At 35.4% G+C, this 24,262-nt stretch overlaps 4 protein-coding genes across 22 annotated transcripts in view; 2 read left to right on the top strand and 2 right to left on the bottom strand.

The window, feature by feature from the left end:
* The window catches only part of LOC121730946 (PDZ and LIM domain protein 3), a 29,191-nt gene extending 25,035 nt beyond the window's left edge, over nucleotides 1–4,156 (bottom strand). For 2 of the 11 annotated variants that reach the window (XM_042120182.1, XM_042120185.1), the window contains exon 1: nucleotides 1,556–1,725. In XM_042120182.1, coding sequence (XP_041976116.1) covers nucleotides 1,556–1,669 — 114 coding nt within the window. In that variant the 5' untranslated portion in view covers nucleotides 1,670–1,725. Of the gene's footprint in view, nucleotides 1–1,555; nucleotides 1,726–3,726; nucleotides 3,855–3,931; nucleotides 4,018–4,055 lie in introns of those variants that run through there. The other 9 variants (XM_042120186.1, XM_042120187.1, XM_042120184.1 and 6 more) reach the window with 7 other exon arrangements.
* A 2,724-nt stretch (nucleotides 4,157–6,880) lies between these two features.
* On the bottom strand, nucleotides 6,881–21,277 carry LOC121730944 (calcium uptake protein 1 homolog, mitochondrial-like). 4 transcript variants are annotated; one of them, XM_042120175.1, is made up of 11 exons: nucleotides 20,846–21,277; nucleotides 20,613–20,739; nucleotides 20,002–20,161; nucleotides 16,329–16,366; nucleotides 15,128–15,139; nucleotides 14,273–14,387; nucleotides 11,122–11,282; nucleotides 9,333–9,468; nucleotides 8,970–9,075; nucleotides 8,133–8,350; nucleotides 6,881–7,319 (listed from the first exon to the last, which is right to left on the bottom strand). In XM_042120175.1, the coding sequence occupies exons 1-11, from the start codon at nucleotides 21,076–21,078 to the stop codon at nucleotides 7,165–7,167; spliced, it is 1,461 nt and encodes a 486-aa protein (XP_041976109.1). In that variant the 5' UTR covers nucleotides 21,079–21,277; the 3' UTR covers nucleotides 6,881–7,164. The 4 variants fall into 4 exon arrangements, with proteins under 4 accessions (XP_041976109.1, XP_041976110.1, XP_041976111.1 ...); XM_042120176.1 differs by lacking the exon at nucleotides 20,002–20,161 and adding an exon at nucleotides 16,543–16,702; XM_042120177.1 differs by lacking the exon at nucleotides 15,128–15,139.
* On the top strand, nucleotides 12,345–14,279 carry LOC121730947 (carbohydrate sulfotransferase 11). The gene is made up of 3 exons (XM_042120191.1): nucleotides 12,345–12,632; nucleotides 13,136–13,385; nucleotides 13,561–14,279. Exons 1-3 carry the CDS (start codon nucleotides 12,432–12,434, stop codon nucleotides 14,241–14,243), a joined length of 1,134 nt encoding a protein of 377 aa, XP_041976125.1. The 5' UTR covers nucleotides 12,345–12,431; the 3' UTR covers nucleotides 14,244–14,279.
* A 1,303-nt stretch (nucleotides 21,278–22,580) lies between the features above and the next one.
* The window catches only part of LOC121730943 (2-oxoglutarate dehydrogenase, mitochondrial), a 43,882-nt gene continuing 42,200 nt past the window's right edge, over nucleotides 22,581–24,262 (top strand). For 4 of the 6 annotated variants that reach the window (XM_042120174.1, XM_042120173.1, XM_042120171.1 and 1 more), the window contains exons 1-2: nucleotides 22,582–22,717; nucleotides 23,526–23,649. In XM_042120174.1, the coding sequence (XP_041976108.1) occupies nucleotides 23,563–23,649 (87 nt within the window). In that variant the 5' untranslated portion in view covers nucleotides 22,582–22,717; nucleotides 23,526–23,562. Of the gene's footprint in view, nucleotides 22,718–23,525; nucleotides 23,650–24,262 lie in introns of all 6 variants that reach the window. The other 2 variants (XM_042120169.1, XM_042120170.1) reach the window with 1 other exon arrangement.

The raw sequence follows: 24,262 nt of genomic DNA, 5'->3' as shown, positions 1-24,262 counted from the left end.
CTGGCGTAAACACTTACGGCCGTTCCCAATATATGATCTATCTCTGGTTTTGCCCTACTAGAGATATGAATAGCTCACATTAGACATTAGAGACATATATTTTATGTCAATTGTGAGCTATTCCTATCTCTAGTAGGGCAAAACCAGAGATAGATCAAATATTGGGAACGGCCGTAAATAAAAGAATAAGATATCCTCAATTATTAATACTTCTGAAGAAGCTTGAGCTTAAATCCGACAAGCGAGGTTTTAGTCTAGACTCTAGAGTTTACTAAACAAACAAACAACATACTATTGACAAACCGCAAACATAGCCTTCTTCGTGTCGATAAAAAAAAAGCTGCACAGCACCTATAGACTTCAACCCACTTGCAACACGTATAAACTGTTTACAATAGAACGTAACTCTTCGGTAAATGTGGTTTATGTTTAACGCCAGTGGGTGAGGAACTATTAACACTTTTTTGTTAAGAGCGCTAAATATAAACTGTGAAAATAAAATACTTTGATGCTAATAATTTATGTATGTATGGAAATTTCTGTAAATTTCCTATGTATAAGCGTTTACTGAAGGTAGCCTTCAATGCAAAACAATCGGAAGTAAGTCTAGCTTCGCCTGTGTAAGGAGACAAAACAAAATATTTTTTTTTGATAGTTTGTTGGCCAATATAAAATAAAAGTTAAGCCCTTTCATTAATGATAGCAAGTAAACAGTAGAAGATTCTTTCAAAAGAATTTTCATTTTACCAGTGAAAATTCTATTTATTAGTTTAAATAGACGTGCCGTAAATAAATACCTACTAATTACTACTTAAACAAATTAAGCTTTTCTTAAACGTACCTTTGGTAAACGATTATTTTCGGAAAACAAAAAGCAGACAAAGTTTTTAAAGCTTGTAAACAAAATAGCTTAAGTCTTTGGAAACTGTAAACAAAACGATGAATGCATCTAATACATAAAATTTAACGAACGTGTATTCTGCTGTCGTTATAATAAAACCATGAAAGTTTAGATCAACAAAACCGATGCCATCATTGCCTAATGCATTTCTATTTTTGAAACGCAGCCGTCTGCGCTTCAACGATATTCAATAACATCAACGATAAAAAGTTTGATGGAAACTCAGTTTATAAAACACAGTTAGCCTATTCTTGACTAATGTTGTGATCATATACACAGTGACATATAAGTATACACAGTGACATATAAGTAGATACTGTATTCAAAATTTCTCCTTACAGAAGTTTTAAAAACATTACATGGAAAGGGCAGCTACAGATTAAGTGTACTGTTGATGTAGCCGACAAGCCGGTGTACCACTTTTGATCCTTTCATGAAATTTCGCCAATGATGGACAAGTCCACGGTAATGAACGTGTCCTCTATGATTGTCGCCGTCGATTGTGTCTACTGTAGATTGCGAAATCATCATGGTGTAATGATGATCGACGTCAATACGTCAATTTTGATGGCAATCAATATAACCGAACGTGATGAGGGACCTGCACACCGGTATGTCATCACATAAACAAACAACACCTTACAAAATCCGTACCCTTGTCACGATTAGTGGCGTTGCGAGGTCCGCTCCGCCCACCAGCCGCAACCCCCAGTTGGTATCCCGGGAGTCGCGGCGCAGCGTCACCACGAACGTGTGCAGTCGGCCCATGATGCGCGCGCGCGGCCTACTAGCGCGCCGGTGCGTCAACGTGTGCTAAATCTGAACGTAAAACGCACCCCGTCCTATCCCCGCCCCGCGCGACCTATATCTACTATCGGAAGCATGGCCATGTTTATGTTATCATCGCTTCCTCGAACGCCTTTGATGCGAGCTGAAAGTTCCGCTGTTGACAATGTTTTATTTCTGGCATCGTAAAAAAAAATATTTCCTATCGGATATTCCATTCCATCATCACATACATCGTAAATCTCACGTATCAATTTAGTTTACAAGAGGCTACAACACATTTCCTCAAAAGTTTCCAGATTAAATGATCTAAATGGGAATTATCACCTATTTTACTACGAGTACCTACACGGTAATATCAAAGCCGACCTTCAAAGTAGAGTCGTCGACATCCCACACGTATTATGAAACCTTTGTAATCTCATAAGACAGTCGCATAATGTTGTAGATTGCATACAAGAATGCATCTAGAGTAGACACGATCAACAGCATACAATACAACCTTGTCGCCGCAAAACTTAGCAACTTTACTTGATGTATTTCAACATCTACATGAACTATTAGTAGTTTGGTTTAGACCAAAATTTTCAGTTCTGGTGTAGTAGTCGTAGACCTGTTATAATCAGCTTTAAAATAAACTAGGCCGTACATGTTCATTTTGTCGTATTCTATACGTAACGAAAAAACCTAACACCTGAACCTATATTAAATATATGTATGATGTAATAAAAATCTTAACTGTATGTATAATATAATAAAAAGGATTAAATATATTTCCGTTGACTGGTACCCGTAACACAAGTCCTTGAGGTACTTAGCACAGGGCCAGACTGACGTGGTGTGAAGCGTCCATAGATATTAGATATTATATTAAACCTCCACTCCGACCAGCACAGCGGTGCGGCACTGCTAGACTTCGGCACGATGTTTGTGTACGTGCGAATAGACTAGACCTATACGAATTATAATTGCATATGTCGTAAAATGCTATGCAAATAAACTTTACCGCGGCAGTCCCCGAGTGCCACACGTATTATTTTAAAGTATAGATCTTTTGATAATTATGTTGTACTTATATCTTTTCTTAGAACTCTACATTTAGCATTAGGTCTGTAGAGCACAGTTCCAATAGGCAATGTTTGTAATCAAGTCATAAAACTTGAAATAGAGTTTGAGAGGGGCTTATGATTTCCATCAATAGGTGATGAAGTAATAGGCTTACGTTTCTGACTTTGAGATATGATTACAAAGAAGTTGGTAAAGTTAATGAAGATTATCAGAAAATTATATCAAAACCTTTACTAAAAGTAATTCCGTTATTACGCATGGAGTAGGATTAATGATTTCATTTACTATTTAAATAACCAACGTCGTCTGAAGCGATTTCATAAACAAAAATAAACCGCGAGTTATTGCTTTGACATTAGGATATGGCGGTCATTATTCGGTTTTAACGGCTCCGATGTATAAGTTTATTTTACAATTACGTATAAATCAGCATTCCAACCTTCATTCGGCCGCCAAACGACCAGAATACTCGGTTGCCGCTTTACGGTCAATGTGATTTAGGTCATCTTTGATGAGACGTAAATAAAACCCGCCGCTAATTATTTTCATATTTCATTAAAAACCCCGCTAATAAATATTTAAAGTATGATAAGTTGAGGTGCATATCTCGATAATCGATCGTGTTCGAATTATATATTTTATTAGAAAGTTTAAAGTTTATAAAATAAAGTACAATATATCTTATGCCACCTATATGAAGTTAAATTGTATAAACATTGTGACGAACGTAATTTGACGAAAGTAGAAGAGAAGAGTAAGATTATAATCCCAGTATGAAAGTAGCACCCTGTATAAATCGGTATATTATTTAAATATATTATTTATTTTAATATAACGGTTTATACAGGGCGCTTTTAATATTCCATTTAAATTTTATTGACCAACTTTTACCTTTCGCCTTTTTTTTAATTAAATAGTTTTTTATTCAAATTAAGCACTTAAGTTTTAAATGATGAAGTTTAAACACTTACGTGATGGTGAGATCTCCTGTGTTCTCTTCTCTCCTGTTCAGGGTCGGACCGGGTGAGCGGCATCCGCCAAAACGGTGGCCTCTCATACATCGGCATCATGCACTTAGCCTATGCTTTATTTTCCTTTACTATAAAAAAAAACTTTACATCACTTTATTCAACTTTTTTATTTTTTAATAAAATGCAGCAATAAATCAAACAGTACCATTCGATTGGGTAGTCAGCGAATACTGTTTATTAACTTTTCCGAGGGCGAATGTGTAGGTGTTTGGCATGAAAGTATTGCATAAATCATGAGATAATGCAACTATAAAGTTCCAAAAACTCACCGAGCGTCGGACGCGCTTCATGCAGTACTGGATAAGACTGAACTCAGTTAGGAGTCTATTTTTCGCGTGTACGCCAGACGGAGTCCTCTCTGCCAGTGATTTACAATGTTAATGTATTGACCAAGAACCCCCGCTAAACCCGATTTAAAACTCGGTTAAACGATCCTGATTCCTGATGCAATATTCGAATTTTGATGTGATTAATGGGCGAAATCGCTTTTATTGTGAGTGACCATGTATTCCGAGCGGGGTGCCAAATGTGTCGCTTAGTTACTATGACACAAACAGCTGATGACAAGTATATTTTATACAGGGTGCTACAATCATCTTTTGTTTGTGATTGTATATCTTTTTTTATAAAATATATCGATTGTTTCAAAATATCGATAAGAAGAGTTATGGTCAGAACAAACATTAAAAATACGGCTTTATTTATTAACATTTTATTTTACACAAACATTTAAAATAAACGAGGATAAATATTTTAAAAATAAAATTTAATAAAAACTTCAATATCTATTATTTAATTAAAATTACATAACCAATAATATATTAGCTATTTATTAAGCTAAGATTAGTAGACGGTCAAATCATAATTACTCGTATTTATATTGGCAAAGACTTTCACAAACCCTTTAATAGAAACCTTAATAGTTGATAATATAATTATGTCTTATGTCTGTTATTTCGTTCAGTAGCTGTAGACGATGTAATATTAAATATAGTTTAGATTATAGAGAAATATTGTAGATAATATTGTTATAATCTCAGAACAGGAAAATAAGGTTATAATTACCTTCGGTGCAATTGCATGATGGCTGAATATTCTGAAAGTAATTCAGGCCTTTGGATTGTGTTGTGGAAGGTACAATAAGAATTATGATTAATGCACCTTTAGCCTCCTTTTTTACTTAGATATAATTATAATATTATTGTATAAAAGTAAGTATATTAAATACATTTTAAAATACTCTTCAAATAATACAAGTGGCGTTAGAAACTAACTATTAATTGATTACAAGTTATAGAAAACGTGCCTTATAAATTATAATACATTGTGCACCTAAAGTGTTGAATAAGAAAACAGTCAATATTTACTACATTTTTTATTTAGAAAACTAAAAAAAGTAGTCACGCAAAAATACTTAATTCATCCATGTTAGATCACAATCATGTTTATAAATCTTTTTTAGTCAGTCACATTTAAAATCAGGTCTATCTATAAAATTAGGTACATACTTATTACATAAAATATTGGACTAGTAAAATTGAGAATTACTTATATTTCTAAAATACGTAAGCAAAATTTAGTAAACAAATTATACGCGTCCCTAAAATCTCTAATTTAACTGAATTGGCACAATTAACATATAATAATAATAATAATAATTCATTAAATAGGCATGACGAAACATTTTTATTCTTGTTGGTAAGTGAAGGACTATTGAAAAATAGAAATATCGATTAAAAAATGACTCTGATAGCTTAAAAACTCTCCAAGATATCACAATTCAAAACTCACATGAAATAGACCTTCCCAAAACGCTCCATACAAAATGTCAGCTAACTGTGACGTCAAATGTCAGCTAACTGTGACGTCACGCCTAGCTAGTTTGTTCGATAGCTATGTTAAAAATTGCGTTTATGAAAGTGGTTTCATAAGAAAAAAATGTTATAAATTGCATAACTTATCGAATGGTATACAAAAATTAAGGAATTTTAAAAGAAAAATTCGACTTGACTATCCAACTTTGAAGGCTCATAACAAAAAATACATATACATATAAGTTATGAAGCTGAAATTTTGGGAATACCTATTTTTTGTCGCTATGTCTTTATTTTATTTAAAAAATCAGCTAATCTTTGACCTTGTCGTCATCCCTATTGCACACATAAACTTTCCTTTGTACGATAAACCATTAAAGCATATTTATTTCAAAATGATAACTAGCTACAACACTATAAAACAGATATAATATAGATATATTAAAAAAAAAAAAACTTTAAATGAAATAAAAATATACAGACATAATATTTTACAGACCCGTGAATCATAGTATCATTATTTAAAAAAATGCTCTAATATTTTTTACTTCATGGCAAGCTATTTAGGTCGGCAAGCTTCTAAGACGCATTGAGCAATATAACCATAAATTGTATTAATAATGAAATAGAAAGATAATACAATTTTTATTTCATTTACTAGAGTGTGCTTCGATTCGCTTAGATGTGCAATTATTTGTACCTACCTTAATTGAAATTTTTGGTATATTTTAGGCAGAATTAATTAGCCAGAAGCTTAATAAATATTCCAGCTTTAAGCAGTCACATAGCTCCTTTGTGTTTTGTCAAAACGGCATACGCCATTGTAGGCCACATCTGCTTGCGACGACGCACGACAGAAAAATATAATACAGTTACAGTGATTCGTTCAACTTACAATTATTGTGTCCTTGGTTTCGTCAAAATTACATATTTGACGAAGCAACGTGACCGTGGCCGCACCGTGACGCAACGAAGATTGAAACTACGCTCTTTCCTTTTTTGGTATAGTAATTATACTGAAACTTCTGCCGTGTTTTAGTATCTGGGGGCACGGCAGTGCCCCCGCCAAGTCGAGCAAAAAAACAGCACGGCCGTACCGTCATTTTCTCGAATAATAAATACTGGACTCGAAATCAGATCTCTTTAAGATTCCGCGAAGTTTACACATTACGTAATATTACAATTCTTGTATACTCTGTTGGAGTAAAAATGTGCGATACCGCAGTAGAACCATACCCACTTAATAATAAAGATAATATTAACGTTAATAATAACGCTGTCTTTTACGCCTTGTAGTTATTCGCTGTGTAAATATTTTTATTAGTAAGTCGCTATGGATTAAGGTTATGACACCTAATGCGGTCTCATTAGGTGTCATAACGCTGCAACGGAGCGACACAGCACGGCCAAATATTCTTTGTATGAAATCATATAAGCTAAGCCTTTTTTTTTAATAAAATTAGGAGGCAAACGAGCAAACGGATTTACATGGAAAGCAAACCTCTACGCGTCGCGTCACTCCGCTGCAGCGTAGTGTCGCTTCGCCTTTATGGTTAATGTTGACTTAGAAGTCAAGTAGCGCGGGTTTGGTGTCTCGCGCGCACTTGATGAGCGAATACATGAGTTTGACGAACCCCGTATCCTTGGGTTTCTCGAGGCCGCGCAGCAGACGGTTCTTCATCACCGCCACGAATTCCCGGTTGCTAAGTTGCCCGTCCACTGCAATGGAAATTGTATATTAAGACATTGGTTTAAAAGTGTGGATATTGGACAAGCTTGTGGGATATGTGTGAACGACGCGCTCAGAAAACTTCGATAGCGCGATGCAGGAATGTTAGGCTAATTGTGGGTACCGCCACAAGCTTGTAAATTGGGGAGACTGACATACTTATTTTCCTGCAATATAATAGAACAGACATTGGCTAACCGTGACATGAGTCGTAACGCGTGATTCGATGTGGGCTGGTACGTGCCCACATTGTATATTACAAACAACTCACTGTTCTCGTCGAATATAGTGAACACGACGTTGACGAGATGCGGGTGCAGGTCGACGTGGGCGACGGTGCGGGCGACGTGACGCAACGTGGGCTGGCCGATGGACGCGCCCACGATGTATTACAGATAACTCACTGTTCTCGCCGAATATAGTGAACACGACGTTGACGAGATGCGGGAGCAGGTCGACGTGGGCGACGGTGCGGGCGACGTGACGCAACGTGGGCTGGTCGATGGACGCGCCCACGATGTATTACAGATAGCTCACTGTTCTCGCCGCATATAGTGAACACGACGTTGACGAGATGCGGGAGCAGGTCGACGTGGGCAACGGTGCGGGCGACGTGACGCAACGTGGGCTGGTCGATGGACGCGCCCACGATGTATTACAAATAACTCACTGTTCTCGCCGAATATAGTGAACACGACGTTGACGAGATGCGGGTGCAGGACGACGTGGGCGACGGTGCGGGCGACGTGACGCAACGTGGGCTGGTCGATGGATGCGCCCACGATGTATTACAGATAACTCACTGTTCTCATCGAATATGGTGAACACTACGTTGACGAGATGCGGGTGCAGGTCGACGTGGGCGACGGTGCGGGCGACGTGACGTAACGTGGGCTGGTCGATGGACGCGCCCGCGATGTGGTAGAACGTGAGCGCGGTGTCCACGTCGTTGATGTTGTTCAGTAGATGGAAGAACGATAGATAGTCCTCTTTGGTGATACCCACGCCGTGGTCGCGGAAACTATAAATAATAACAATTTATTTATACAGGGTGTAACAAGACAAATTGATAATACATTAGGGTGTGTATCCCTTATATTGAGTTCTCTGTCAAAGTAGCAACGCTGTATTATCACAAAACTATCATTATATAGAAAACACAGAAAAATCACAAATCACAAACACAAAAAAAAACAGATATAAAAGTTACAAATATAACATATAAAACAATTGTGACGCATTAATTTGGCGAATCCTGTAAAATGCGCTGACGGTGCAGCGTCGCACCGTAATTGCAATGTTAACATAACTTTGCAATTATGTTAACATTGCAATTTTAACGTGGGAGAGCCATGCTTCGGCACGAATGGGCCGGCTCGACCGGAGAAATACCACGTTCTCACAGAAAACCGGCGTGAAACAGCGCTTGCGCTGTGTTTCGCCAAGTGAGTGAGTTTACCGGAGGCCCAATCCCCTGCACCTGCAGCTCTTCTGATGCTGCGAGTGTCCATGGGCGACGGAAGTTGCTTTCCATCAGGTGACCCGTTTGCTCGTTTGCCCCCTTATTTCATAAAAAAAAAACTTGCTTCTCAAGTTGCGGTAGTATGCTTGTGTGTGTGTAAAGAATTTTATCTACTCACGCTTTCTTCACTCTCTTCAACATTCTAGCCTTCTTCTTGGCTGGATAGCCGGCGTATGCCAGCAATAACTCGGCGAAGTCTGCTTCAGTAATGCGACCATTTTCATCTGAAAATAATTAAGAAAAGGCTAAGAAATACGTTTATTCAGATAATAAAGCTATTAATATTCAAGCTCTTTACTTACAAAGACATTTACACAATGGATAAGGTACACAAAGTTTTACTACTTGAAAAAAGTATTCTTGATAGATAAAGTCAAAAAATTATATTAGGTGTGCTTATTTACTGTGTTATTACATTTTATTATAAGGGTATAACTCAAAATTATGTGAGTTTTACATTACTATAACATTGAATTAATACCTGGCTGTTTTCTTTGGAATTCAAGAGACAAGATTTCCTTTTGCAGTTGGTGTTGGAAGTCTAGAAACTTCTCGATAGTCAATTTCTCCTTCAATGTGGGACCAAAGAAGTATGTTGTCAAAGCTGAATTTATTCCCTGAAAAACAGTGAAATATTTTACTCAGTGAAAACATAAAATGATTTTTTGTTGACTCAACCACACAAACGCTTAAAAATGAGTGTGGAAGCGAGACAGCACGTCTGTTAAAACAAGATTTTGCATGTAATATATTAAACAGTGAAGAAGGTAAAAACCTTCGGATCGCCTCAAAAGACGAAACGTGGTGCTGCGATTTCAGATAGGTATGGTATTCAGAACCTTGTTTTCTAGCTGATAAAGGACTGTTTTCATTGTAGTCTAGAAGACTAGATGGCGATAGTGAAGAGTTTTCTTGTTGATACCCATAACCAAAAAAAAAAATCAATTTCAATTATATTCGATATAATTATGCCCAGACATACAAATGACGTATTTTGATGTATGTAAATAACACTCGAAATAAGCCATATAAAGAAAAGATAAGATAAATAAAAAAATAAAATAAATAGTAAGCTTTCAGTCAGGTGAACTGTTTAATAAACCTCGAACCAAATCACTATAGTCTGTGCCCTACACGACTACATAACAGATAAAATCATAGATAATAATTAATACCATAATACTGTGACTAGTCTCTGGCCACAACTCACCACCATTTCGTCATCTGTTAGTAATTCTGGAACCTAAAATTAAAAGTAAAAAAAAATGCCTCATTGAACTTTAAAATGATAAATATTTGCATGGTTGTTGCTAACATTATTGCTTGTATGGTGGTGTTTGCACGTTCTTGCATGCGAATGTACGCATAGGCAGTGTGGGAAAGGAGGAAAATTACGTACCGCACACGCATGCCTATGCGTAAACTCACTAATTTACTTACAGGTTGAGGTTTATTTCGCGGAATATTGCTAAAATAATAATATATTAAGCTATGTATTTCCGCAAAGTAACGCCTTATTCTATTAACTGATAATTATTTAAGCCATCAATCCCCAAGCGGCACCCGGCTGTCGTATAACAATTGAAAATCTATTGTGTCTGCTATTCCCACGATCGAGGTTTTCACTTCAAGAGATCGAATTTTGAGCTGTCCTGCACTGCGGAGCACACCACTACTATTTTAAAGAAACTAGATATTATACTCTCATCTTGGGTTAGGTACACAAAACGAAGGTAAAACTAAGTTTTAAATCGCTAATAAAATCGCCAACGTGACCGTTTTGAGACTCAATCGATCGAATCAGAATGCCGCGAATACTCTAAGAACGTCATTTTACGTTTGTCTGGGTAGGACGCGGCATTCCGATTCGATCTGTTGAGTTTCAAAACGGTTTCGTGGTAAGGCCCTATGCATAACACCGATGTTATGCATAACAGCAAAACCTCCCTTAAAGTTGTGACCTACCTTGAAAGTGTTCGCAGTGCCGCGAGCCGATGCTTAAGTCTCGCCGCCCCGAGGCCTGTCCATGTAAATCTATACATTGGAACGCGCCGACCCCTTTCCCGCCCCGCTGCCCACTGATTTCGAGACTGAGGCTTTAAGTTGTGACGTATACCTTAAAAGTGTTGCCGGTGTTGGCGTGGTCGCGGTGCCGGGAGCCGATGCTTCAGTCTCGCCGCGCCGAGGCCTGTCCATTGTCACGTGCTGCCAACGCTCCCGCCCCGCTGCCCACTGATTTCGAGACCGAGGCCTTAAGTTGTGACGTATACCTTGAAAGTGTTGCCGGTGTTGGCGTGGTCGCGGTGGCGGGAGCCGATGCTGCTCTGCTGGCGGATGAGCGCGGCGACCTTCTCGAACTCCTCGCAGTCCACGTCGCCGTCGCCGTTCAGGTCGAACATGCGGAACGCTATCTCGAAGTGGCGCCGGGACGCTTGAATAAGACATTTCGAAACTCACTACTGCAGGGTATTGTTAGGTTAGGTAAGGTTATGGCGGCTGTACACACTCGACGAGAGCCTCTCGCCGAGATCCTCGGGCGTACATGCATGCACTAGTTTTCCTCGCGAGAGCCAACGAGACGAGGAAGAGAGCGCCCTGTACAGAGTGTACACACACGCGCTTGGCCCGTCTCGCGGTGTCTTGACGAGTGTATACAGCCGCCATAAAAATAACAGAAACAATTAGCCGCCTTAATTTTTTATTTTATTTTAATAAGAGCGCTTACAGACGAACGGAATATTGGGTCTTCTCTTTTTAGGGTTCCGTACCCAAAGGGTAAAAACGGGACCCTATTAACTAAGACTTCGATGCCTTTCCGTCTGTCTGTGTGTCTCCAAGCCGTAACTCAAGAACCGTTATAGTTATACTTCTGAAATTTTCACAGATTGTGTACTTATTTAATCTGTTGCCGCAAAAACAACAAATACTAAAAACAAAATAAATTAAATATGGGGGGCTCGCATACAACAAATGTGATTTTTTTTGCTATTTTTTTGCTCGATATCAATAACGACAACACATAGGCATTTGAAATATTCACGAAATATTCAGTTATATTGGTACTTTAATAATTAATAGTAAAATTTATATAAATTGAATAATTAAGGGAGCCCCCCTTAATTATTCAATTTATATAAATTTACAAAAAGCACAATTTTCAGCCTATTTTTGCTCTATTGTGGTATGGAACCCTTCGTGCGCGAATCCAACTCGCACTTGGCCCATTTTCTTTTAATTTCTACGAAGAACGAGCTACATAACACGAAATTAAATCAACAATATTTAATTTTAAGATGCATTGGTAAATTTGTCCCTAATTAAAAACAAATTTAAATAAACATGAATTTTATTCTAATTAGATATGCTATAGTACTATCAACATTTATAAATAAACATGGATTCTTGCATACTCGCAAATAAAGGCTTCTTACAACGACGTCAAACATCTCGCAAAATCATTAAGTTCGCTCATGCTCCGTACGCGCGGGATGCTGGACACAAATATCGTCCCAAAACAATCTCGGTTTCTTTCAACCAACCCCGTTTTCTCTCCAAAATTTCAACCACATGACGCTAAAAAATGGTTTACTCGTTGAAACGTATGCAGACGCGCGCGAAATCGAAGACGTATCCATGTTTAAGATGCGGGGCGAAAACAATAACATTCTTGTTTTGGGCCACGCTCTATATGGTTGTTATGAAGATGACCGTGTTCAAGAGCAGTGGGACTGTCCCGGCGAAGGACTGGTCGGCGGTACCTGACAACTACACCAAGTGGCTGGTAAATACTAGGAGTTATAGGATTTATTCGTGTACCTAGATCGTTTTATGACCCTTATGTTGTTAAGTTAGGGGTGAAATTCTGAACGGTCAGGATGAGGAAAGGCATCTTTAGATATTATTTGCTAAATATTTGGTGATTTACTTTAGTATTTTATGAGAAAAGAGAGTTTACGGTACTTTATAAGAAAGTAATGAAATAGGCTCTGCAACGAATTCGTGAGATTTTACAGAAATGACAAGCATGCAACAGTTTGTAGACTGTTGAGTAGTAAAGACAGTAACTGTGTTTACCTCATTAGAATTTATTTATTGTGAGAAGTTATATTCTTTATGTTTATCATATAGGATTTTTACATTATTTAGTAATTAATTATTCACCTACTTCCTAAATTATTGTGTACGCGGTTTACCTTTAACATATTTTTAGTGGATCTAAAGTATTTAAAAGTGTAATTTCTATGTTTTTAAGGGAATTGAATAATACATGTGGATTTTTTTTAGATTAACGGGCCGGTTCTGGGTGATGACAAAGACTCGAACACGATAGAGGAATGGCAGGAGCCAGACAACGAAACTATGATCGAACTAGAAAAAAGGTTGGACAACGTCAAAAAAGTTTGCCGTTCCAAAGCCCTCGAGAAGCAAACGATCAACAATAAAGAGTTCTTCATAGACCACGCACACAATCTCGTCTGGTGCAATATATTCAAAGCGGCGAGTTCGTCTTGGCTGTATAATTTTAATATTTTAGGTAAAGAATAACTTAAAAAATAAAACCTTAGAATTTTAAAACAGAGTCCAATTCAGAATTCTACTTTATACAATATTACGTATGTAACAACATATATTATCTCCACTAATGCTTTAGCAGGGAAATAGTCGCTGTAAGTATGTGTACTTATATTTAACACACAATTTATTTCCAGGTGGTTACGACAAAAAGTTTTTGGCGCGAACCAGGCATACCCCATTGACTTTGGCGCGGAAAAAGTTTCCCAGACCGAGCATTGAGGAACTCGAGGACGCCGTCAATACTCCGGGGGTGGTATCGTTGCTTGTGGTTCGCGAACCGTTCGTCAGACTCCTGTCTGCCTACAGGGACAAACTCGAGAACATATCCCCACCCTACTACAGAAAACTGGCTCGAGAGATCGTGTCAAAGCACAGAGAGGAGGCGACCAAAGTTTTGGGACCCATAAAATCCTTCGGCCCAACGTTCTACGAGTTCGTCGCGTACTTGACCGCGCAACACCATTCGAACGCTGCAACATTCGACGAGCACTGGGCACCATACTACAAGTTCTGTTCGCCGTGCGCGCTAAATTTTAGCGTCATAGCCAAAGTGGAAACTTTAGCAAAGGACTCGTCGTTCGTGGTCCAGCAACTGGGTTTAGGCCACGTGCTCGGCCGAAAGGAAATAAACCGACGGATCCGTCTCCGAACCGTCATGAACAAGTCCCGAGACGGTAAAAATACTTCGGCACTCTTGAAGCATTATTTCGGCCAACTCGACGAGCCAATGCTGGACAAACTTCTAGAGATCTACGGCACAGACTTCGAGATGTTTGGCTACGACTCAGACGTTTATCGGCTCTACGTAAGGAAGTAAATGTGTTAATTAGAATATAATGGACTCACTCGATAACACGGTCAGTAGGAATATGTAGTCGCTGAAGGTGATGAGACCGGACGACCCGAGCTTGTAGAATATTGAGTCCTCGTCCAGGTCCAGGTTGAGTCGCTGGCTGATCGTCTGTACAAAAAATATTCAAATTCTGTATTTTGGATTCTAATGTTACTGTGATCGTACTTATTGTGAAGCCGAAAAAAACGTCCTAATTTACGTTCGGCTATGTTCTATCTTAATTTTATATGAATCGTAAGCAAACCTATAGTCGTACTAAATATATGTTCTTTTGTGTATTCAAATAAAAACGCCGCTACATCGGCTTTTCTAAGGTGTTGTAGGTGTACTTGCAAAACAAATTCTAAATTCATGCAATGCTATGTCGCAGAAGAGGCGTCTCTCTAGTTCGAAACAAAAATTCTATGTAACATAAAACAAATATAGGAGAAGTATGAAGTACCTAATGCTAATGTTAAAGCTATCTGGTACTTAGCCACTAGAGTGCTAGTGATTAGCACAGTGGAATCTCAGATCAAATAAAAGAGTGAAGGCAGAGTACTGCAAACCACACACTAAGGCCCGTGGAAACTACGCCTCGCCATGTAATTACAGAGTCACGCACACGAATGTAACAAAACTTGCCTCGAAAATGCCTTACCTTAGCAGTCGAATTTTAAAGGTGTGTGAGTATAATATGAGCATGTACCTAATGAAGATACCGCTTTACATACATGAAAACCGGCCTCAGTGTTTGATTGTCAAAGCTGTCTTTACTTTTTTGTTTGGTCTAAGAGTGGAAAAAAAACTGTGCATAGTTATTACAAAGTGAAGAAAGGGAAAAGTGTTGAAGATGAGAAAAACAGTACCTCATCGATGTTCTGAAAAGATAAAAGTGGTGTAAGTAGCTTCGAAGATAGTGCCGCAGAAATAGGAAGACACAAATGCGGGAAAAAAAAAGAATTTAATATAAAAGAGAAAAACTTATTTTTGTGTATGTGCGGGGTAGAAATAGAGAAAGTTTTCCCCTTACTGGTAAAATATTTACACAGCGAACAAATATGCAACATCTAATTGTCTTTGTCTGGCATATTGAAAATATTGACACCTTGAATAGTTATACACTGAGTAAATTATTTTAAAAGGGGGTATATGTATACAAGTGTACAGCTCTAATTTACTATTTGTCTGTCACATACTATGTTCACAAAAATCTGTCTCAATCTAATAAAAATAAATGTAAGTACTAGTTTTTTGTATATGTCTACATCCTACAGGTGTAAACTATAGGTCTTGCTATAATTGTGTTTTTTACTAACATTACAATAATAATTATTATGTTTTAAGTAAAGGATTTTTATAACTTCTATACTTCTATTAAACTGTCTGTTTTATTTTTTCTATCTTTATACTTTGACTGTCCACTGCTCAACATAAAATGTATTTTCTTAAAAATGTAAAAACAGAACTAATTAACAATAATTTCTAACATTTGTTTGTATCCATCTCCTCTATGTGATATTATAAAAGTAATATTTGAAACTTGTATTTCAATTTAAAATAATATTATGGTACCTATTTACTATTTTATAAAACTAAGTTATAAAATGTTCAATCGTTTCACATAAGTAACATTTAAAAAAGAATAAGCATTTTGTTTAAAAATAAATAAATAAATATAATACTTGCAGAATATTAAAATGTTTTTCTTTTTACCTTATCTTAACAGCTCTTAAATATGGACATGAATTAATTATTAACTCTTAAAATTAGGTAAAAAGATTAGTAGATATATTAAGTTGATGTGTAAGTAATTAAGTATGTAATTAATTTTTAAACCAATTAGTGAAGAGTGGTAAGAAGGAAGGGGAAAAATCGTTGCCTCAATTCTTATGCTGCTATCTAATTCTAAAAATTCTGTTTTAAAGTTGTCTTATATTATTTAACATTTGATTACATTAAATTATTTATTTGAATAACCAACCTTGATATTATAAAAAGTTAAAAATATTATAATAGGATTAAATTTTAAGAAGTTTGTGTGAAAAGGATAAAAATATAAATACTTACTTTAGGGTCATATCTTTTGTACTGATCCAATCCCAAACCTTAAACCAGAAAAATATAGAAAATAAATTAGTTCAACTTTTGTTAAGTTTAATCACATAACATAGAACACTAATTTGATTCTATTTTTTTTTGCAGAGGTTGAACCAAAGATAACAAATATACACATAAATTTTCCGAATCTACCAACTACATAACATGACTGCCTAAATATTACCGTCTGGTTGTTTCACTCCCGGTGTCATTGACCTTAGAAAATCATCAGGTGTCATAAACACCTCATGCTGATCATGATGTTGAGCCTGAAGTGTCGCAAAGTATCTGAACACTTTGTCCGGCGTAGAGTACTGCCTCATACGGTTCTCATATTCAATGATCTACCAGGCAGCGTCCGGGTAAAGTTTTAAAAATAAATCTCAGCACACAAATTCTGCTACTTAATCTTACAGTAATACAGTATTGATAAAGTCTCAGTATTATAAGTATACAAAATGGTATTCTCATGTCAAACAATCTCATGATAAGTTCACATACTCTGGTTCACAAGTGCAATTTTCCTCAAAACCTGATCTCATGCACCGAAAATTATGATTCTAGGCTCATTCAATTCGGAATACCATCAAGAACATTCTATCAAAATTCCAAGAGGGGCTGAAAAAAAAAGCAAAAGTTATGAACATAGTAAACAAAAAACAAAAATACAAAAAAAAATTGGGTACTAACCCAATTTTTTTTGTTCCTTAGTATTAATATTTAATTAGTTAAAATATTTTTTTTAGTTCACGTGGCAGATTGCGGTAAATCACGCGAAACACGAACGAAAATTTCCTGCTCTTTACGGATCTATTTTCAAATTTTGACCATCTCAAATAGTTTTTAAAATATTAAAAAAAACAGAACCCTTCTTTTTTGTTTACTTTATTGTTTATAACTTTTGGAATTTTTTCAGCCCCTTTTGGAATGTTAATAGAATTTTCTAGATGGTATTTCGAATCGAATGAGCCTAAAATCATAATTTTTGGTGCATGAGATATTGGTTTTGAGGAAAATGGCACTTGTGAACCGGACTAACACTACATCAGAAATTACATTACAATTTTGTTGATTCATAGAATCTAGACTGGATTGCAACTGTACTTGGATTGAAACTGTATTTATACCAGATTAAAAAAGCAGAATTTATGAACGGAACCTATAAAAAAGTCTAAGTAATTTTTTTGTAAATTAAACTGTGCAGCCAAAGGTTTTGTCTTTACAATTTTATCTTGTGTCTATTAACAAAATAATAATTAACAAAATAGACCATAATGAATTGTTATTTTTGAACTTCAAAGCAATTTAAAACTTAATTAAACATAAACTACTTAAATCGACGGGTGCAAAGTAAAAAGAGTCATCTACAAAACAGCAACTTTTCAGGAGAGCGCATAATAGGAAAAAATGCTCACATTTTGTCAATTTCCGATCAAATTTATTGAAATTTTCATCATTGTTTCATTATTTATTAATGAATCCACATGTATATTTAATTTCTTCTAATTATGTTTAATTTACGAGATATTGTAGTTGTCTGCATCTACATTGCGCTTGAAAATATGACAACTGAGTTAACTACCACTTGGTCGTTTCTACGTGGGAATTAAAAATTATATTTATTAAAGTATTTTTACCGATTACTAGTACGATTATCAGTAACTACGTAAAGTGTAACACTTTATATTATTAAAATTATTATTAAAAGTAAGTTATATTATTAAAATATGTAGTTAAACGTTTTACATCTTAAACACACCAAGTTCAGAACATAATTGCGTAGATATCTTTTTCTACGTTGTCGATTCGGTGCAAGGTACACGATTTAGAAGGAAGTTAAAATATGAAATACTAGCTTTTGCTCGCGGCTTCGCTCGCGTGAAATTTGAAAATCGCGTAAATTGCAAATATTCCCGTAAGCTCCCTTAGAAACATGATGTTTTTCCAAGACCAAAAGTAGCCTATGTTACTTTTCATCCTTTCAATTAAGTTTATGCCAAAAAACAATACGATTTGTTTCTTCGTTAGAGCGTGAAGGAAGGACAAACAAACAAATAAATAAATAAACATATTTTCCCATTTATAATATTAGTATGGATATACTTAGGAATCATTCATTTACTTTCGTAAAAATCGTATTTTCTCACAACAAAAATGAAATTCTGTGTCAATACTTTAATTATTTTAAACTAATTTAAAAATTATTCAGTATCATTATCAGTACAGGAACTATGTTGTAAATTATTATAATTTAGGCAGAGGCTTATTAAGTCTTTGTACTTGGCACTTGTAAGCATGATGGGTTCATTATAACATCATAAGCATCGCCGGACGTTTTACACCATCGGAGGGGTGCATACGATTTTTCAGAACACAAAATGAAATTTTATTTCAACGATTTCTCAATTGCTTCTCGTGATCACAGAGATCCCAAAACCGGTCAAAGATAAGTTAATAGAAAAACTTCGCGAGAACTTGCAAATGCCGGGATATGATGTTACGCAGGTTGCAATTTACCATTTCTGGACTGATGTAATTGTTTACCTAAATTTTGTCGTAATTTACGTCTCGTATCAATACACGTGTCTTTATTTCTCAATCGCCTTTTCTTTAGATCAATATTTAACTGACGTCTTTTTCTACCGTTTAACGAGGAAGGCGTAGAACATTCACTTGATGCCTCCACTGCCGAAGAAGCATCAATGGTGTTGTCTATAGAAGATTTAAAGTTTGAGAGGGACAATATACTCGATGGCCTGCTTGAGTTAATAAACTCAAGCAGGTCATAGATTATATGAGATCAAAGTATCTGTTTAATAAAAAAGAATATATAATATTTTGATCTAATACTGATAATGGACGCGGCGGACTTGAAGTGATGAACTGTATTCTGAGGGTGTTGGCGTATTTGTTAATTTGCTGAGATCGACAAATTTTCAAAATCATTTTATATTTCAGACTGAGAGTGAACTGGTGTGACTGGCCTAGAGTATTCAGATCATGGGGACTTATCTTACAAAGTTAACTTATATTCATTTGTCTTCATCGGTGACACATCAAGGTTTTCTATAAGATGTTCAATAATTTCATCGGGCAACACAGTATTTTGCTCGATAAATCTATCACTTATGTTCTGGAAACTTTCAACTTCTTTAAAAAGTCGTTTTGGACTTTCTGAACATGAAAAAACAGTAAAAAATAACAGTAACAAATTAGAAGTCAATTAATATAGCTAACAATAAGAATTAACATAAATAGGTACTCATAAACATAATAAACAATACTAATTTGCAAAAGTAAATTGAGACATCTAAATCACAATCGCAACGTAGAAAAAGCTATATGGCAGATAGCCGCTTATGCCGCATAACATGACCCCCGCGCGTCCCGCGTATAGACGACCAGCGGTAGTTATCCGCATCTACATCGTGCAATTTCACAAAACAAGAGTAGATGTCTTCTTTTACGTGACAAAAGTACCAAAAATAAGGTGATATTTGAATTTTTGTTTTTGGTATGTTGTAGAACATGATATTTTAAGCTAGTTTCTACAAAAAAACGAAAAACTCAAAATTGCAGATGACTTTTTTTACTTTGCACCCGTCGAAATAGTAAAATGAAATTAAAATAAAACATAAAATACCATCAGGTTGTTTCATATTGGGAGTGATAGCTCTCAAGAAATCATCTGGTGTCATATAAACTTCTGTATTCTCCCCAAATGTTATTTTTATTGTTGCAAAATACCTAAAGATCTTATCTGGTGTCGAGTATGCTCTCATACGATTTTCATATTCAATAATCTGAAGTAAAAAATATAATAAGTAAAAAATATATAATCAAAAGCTGTAAGTTGCATTCAGATTTATTGAAATAATATTGGAGTTTCTTTTTGTACTTCCATACTCCTAAACAGATACTTTCTATCAAATATAAAAAAATAGTTTAATTTAAAAAATGTAAAAAATACTTATATTACATTTTTATTTTTTACCTACCAGTGTGGAGGTAATATATTATAACTTAATGTAAAATATACAATATGTAGGCACACATTCACAGAAACTTAAAACTAAGTACAAACGACAAAGTACAAAATAAAGTTTATATTTAGGTTTTTTATTGTACTTTGTATCCCTTGTTTTACTTATCATAAAGTATAATATTGTAAATAAACACAAGCATTTTCAGGAAAGATGAATATAAAAAAAAAATATTTTATTTGATTTCTTAAAAAGCATATTATAATCATACCTTTCTGTCTCGGAAGCCAATTTTTTCTTTTCTATATCTCTTTTTTTGCTTATCACCCTCACTTTCAGAATCAGTTTCTGTTATTTCTTCGGCCGCATTTATTGAGGGAAGAACTTTATAGTTAAGCCTATAAAACACAGTCAATAATTCAGTGAGGTAGTGCATGGTACTTGAACTTAGACTTATAGCTAGTTCTCTCTGTATCTGTATGATAAATATTTAATTTCACTTACCACATTTTATATGATGTAAATAAAGTAGTACCGAAAAACACAGAATACAAGAAATACTTTTTATATATCTCATAACTACTACTGATTTCTGTGGTAGTATTGTGTTCTGATCGAAATATCTGAATCCGGTAAGGTATTTCCTCAATTTCGAATTTTTTTCCAAGTATTTGATGTCTCTTTATTCCTATGACTTCCTTCGGTATTTTTAGAAATCTTGAGTATATTTTGTACATGTTAACCCGAAATAATGATCTCCAATGGGTAATGAAAACTAGAATACAATCACTATGCTGTTTCTCAGAGAAACTTATTGATACAATCCGTAACTTTGATTTTGTTTACATAATGGTCTGCTGTAATTATCTATCAGTGAACAATAATCAATCAATTATTTATTTTCAATTTTCAAATCTCTAAAATATTGCCGATAATTTGGTATCTAGTATATATGTTGACATGTATGTCATAAACAGCTGTCAAATGTCAATCGACACGTTTGACAGTTTTTTTTTCTAGCCTATAACTGTGACGAGTCTTGAGCTGGAGGCATACCAGCCAGGCTGGCTATCGCCTATCGGTGGCGCAGGAGCTCCGTGAGTAATTTGTATTCTGTGCGCAGGAGCGAGAACAGTGGAAGATCCTGGGAGAGGCCTTTGCCCAGCAGAGGGACACTATAAGTATAGGCTAATAAAAAAAAGTTGTTATTCCATTTGACTAAATTTAGAAATTCTATTAGAAGCTTCTTATTCCACTTGTGCTATTTTAGTAACTAAATCAGTTGTGACGACGCGGCGATTTTGGCCAGACGTCTTCTTAATGGCTCCAGTTCTGTCAAAGCAACAAAAAATTAGTCTTCTCATAGGCTTAGCTGTTGGCTCAATGAAAATCAAAATAAATAAAAGGCAAAAAAGATGGTTGAAAGAATTTTTGCTCCATAAAAAATTATGAATTATGAAGTTTCTGAACTACTTGGAACCAGCAGACTTTAGACGTATAACAAAATACATTAAATTGACTTTAAAATATAATAAAAGGTTGAAACGATCTGGCAACACTGATTTAGTCACACTTTTTCCGATTTAGTTTATTTAGTGTTTTTATTATTCGTAGGATTTAGTCTACGATTTAGTACACTAATTAGGATCCTAGCTTTTTAAATGTTATTCTACTTGACTAAATTTAGTTACTAAATCGTTTAGACGTCTAAATTTAGTCAAATGGAATAACAACCACTGCTAGGTAAAGGCCTCCCCCAAGGTATTCCATTGTGCTCGCTCCTGACTCCTGAGTCATACGCGGTGCGCCAGCCGCCACCGCTGCCGCGCTGGGCGTTGGTCACTGCCCACTGGCCAGCCTGGCTGGCATAGTAATTATAAAATGTAATACAATATAATATCTGGTGGTATACATCCGTGATCCAACTCATCGCGCCATATTTTTCTAGGCCGGCCATGGTGGCGGCGGGCGTCCATCTTCTGGTGCCCACTCATGACTCAGTTGAGATCTTTGCCCAGCGCGGCGGCGGAATGGAATTTTCATGAAATTTAGTATATAGGGGGTTTCGGGGGTGATAAATCGATGTAGGTAGGAATCATTTTTAGAAAATGTCATTTTATTCGTGTTTTATTGAATACCGAGCGAAGCTCGGTCACATAGCTAGTTAAAACTTAAGCGATGAATTTTTTATTATGGCAACACTTATCTCTGCACGAGAATTTGAAATTTGAAGTTTGTGATTTGTCATCTGTGGGAAAATCAAAAAGTCCGAGCTGAGGCTGGCGCAAATATGTTAAAATTATTTTTTTAAATTCATTTAAAATTTATAGCTCAAAAAGACAAAAATATATAAAATAAATAGTGTTTGTGCCGAAGGTAAAATAAATTACATTCTTTTAAACGTTTTCCTCGGTAAACCTCAAGTAGTTGTACTGAACAACATCGGTGATCCGTCCAACGTTCTAATAAATAGCGCTATTGAAAGATTCGTGTTATGTAACCTTGAATCACAGGTTTCCAGTTATAATCTTTTTTGTATTATTTAGTAATTACTAAACTTAATATCAATCAAGTAATCAATATGATCTTCCACCAGTCACCAACTGATCACTATCAAGTATCAACGTCATACGAATGTGATACGGTGGTCTTGAACGAGTGTTTCGTAGGCTCACGACTCCTTATGTTTTCACATAGCTTATTTATTATATTACCTGTTTTTTAAATATTCTTGTCAAAATAACGAAATGAAAAAAATTATAACCTTAAACTTTTTGTAAATTACATATTTTATTCTATTCGAAAGTGTCCTTCTAGAAGGTACTGGTTATATTGGTTAGTTATCATATTATAAACGCAGATAATTCCTTTCTTTGTTTAAAAATAATTGCCCTTATGTAACCAGTCAATAGAACTGCAATATCCTCATATGACTCACATGTCATCCAGGGACTTATCAGAAATATTTTTTAAAATCGTTGAAAAAATATACAATAAGTATATAAGTAGAAACCAATAAATAAACAGAATTTGTCAATGTGCCTGTTTCTTCGACATTGTGTTAACAGAATAACCTACTTTCTGCACCTTTTCTGTTATCATTGTGTTTATTCTTGTGTAAATTTATAATTTCTTATCAAAACTGTTCTTAAAATTTACTACTAAATTAAGTGTATTTACACAGGGACTGATTAAAATTATAGTGAAGAGTTAATTTCAAAATGCATAGAGCAAGAGCAGTGTTTCAAGCTTCAAATAAGTTAGGTGGGTCTGAAAGGTTCGCATCATGGCTCCTCAACAAACCACAGGTAAGAATATTTTCCTTCTTAACCCGTTGATCGTGGAAAAACGAGACACAATAGAATTTCTATTGTGTCTTGATCACTGGTGACCGTATGGGGCTTGATGAATTAATTTTATATAAACATTTTAAATATTTGAATTATATGGGTATTAATTCCTAAGCCCTAAAGTGTACACATATTTTTTGTTGGATTAATAAATATTGTAAACACACAAAAAACTAATAATTTTGCTTCATAGTTGCTCTATATATAAAAAAGTAAACAAACATTATATTGTGTCTTTTCCATGACATTGTTGCCAAAGATAAAAACCATATCTGATAAAATGTGATACTTGTAATTTTTATCTAGGCACTAAACTTGACATAATATTAAATATTATTTTAAACTCTTCTGAAAATCAGAAACTTTTACAATAAAACCTAAATATTTGAATGAATTTATATATCAAGTTATTATATATACCTTAATATTATTTACTTATTAAGATTTAAATGAGTTTCCCTATAAACTATAGCAGGGGTCACCAATTAGTTTCGCTCCGGGTCCATATTAAGAAATGAAATGACCTTTGTGGTCCACACATTAAAATAAATTTATTAAACAAAGGTAATTA

Source organism: Aricia agestis, chromosome 10, assembly GCF_905147365.1.
Source record: "Aricia agestis chromosome 10, ilAriAges1.1, whole genome shotgun sequence".
Classification (NCBI taxonomy): Eukaryota; Metazoa; Arthropoda; class Insecta; order Lepidoptera; family Lycaenidae; genus Aricia; species Aricia agestis.
This window is presented reverse-complemented; position numbering and strand designations above follow the sequence as displayed.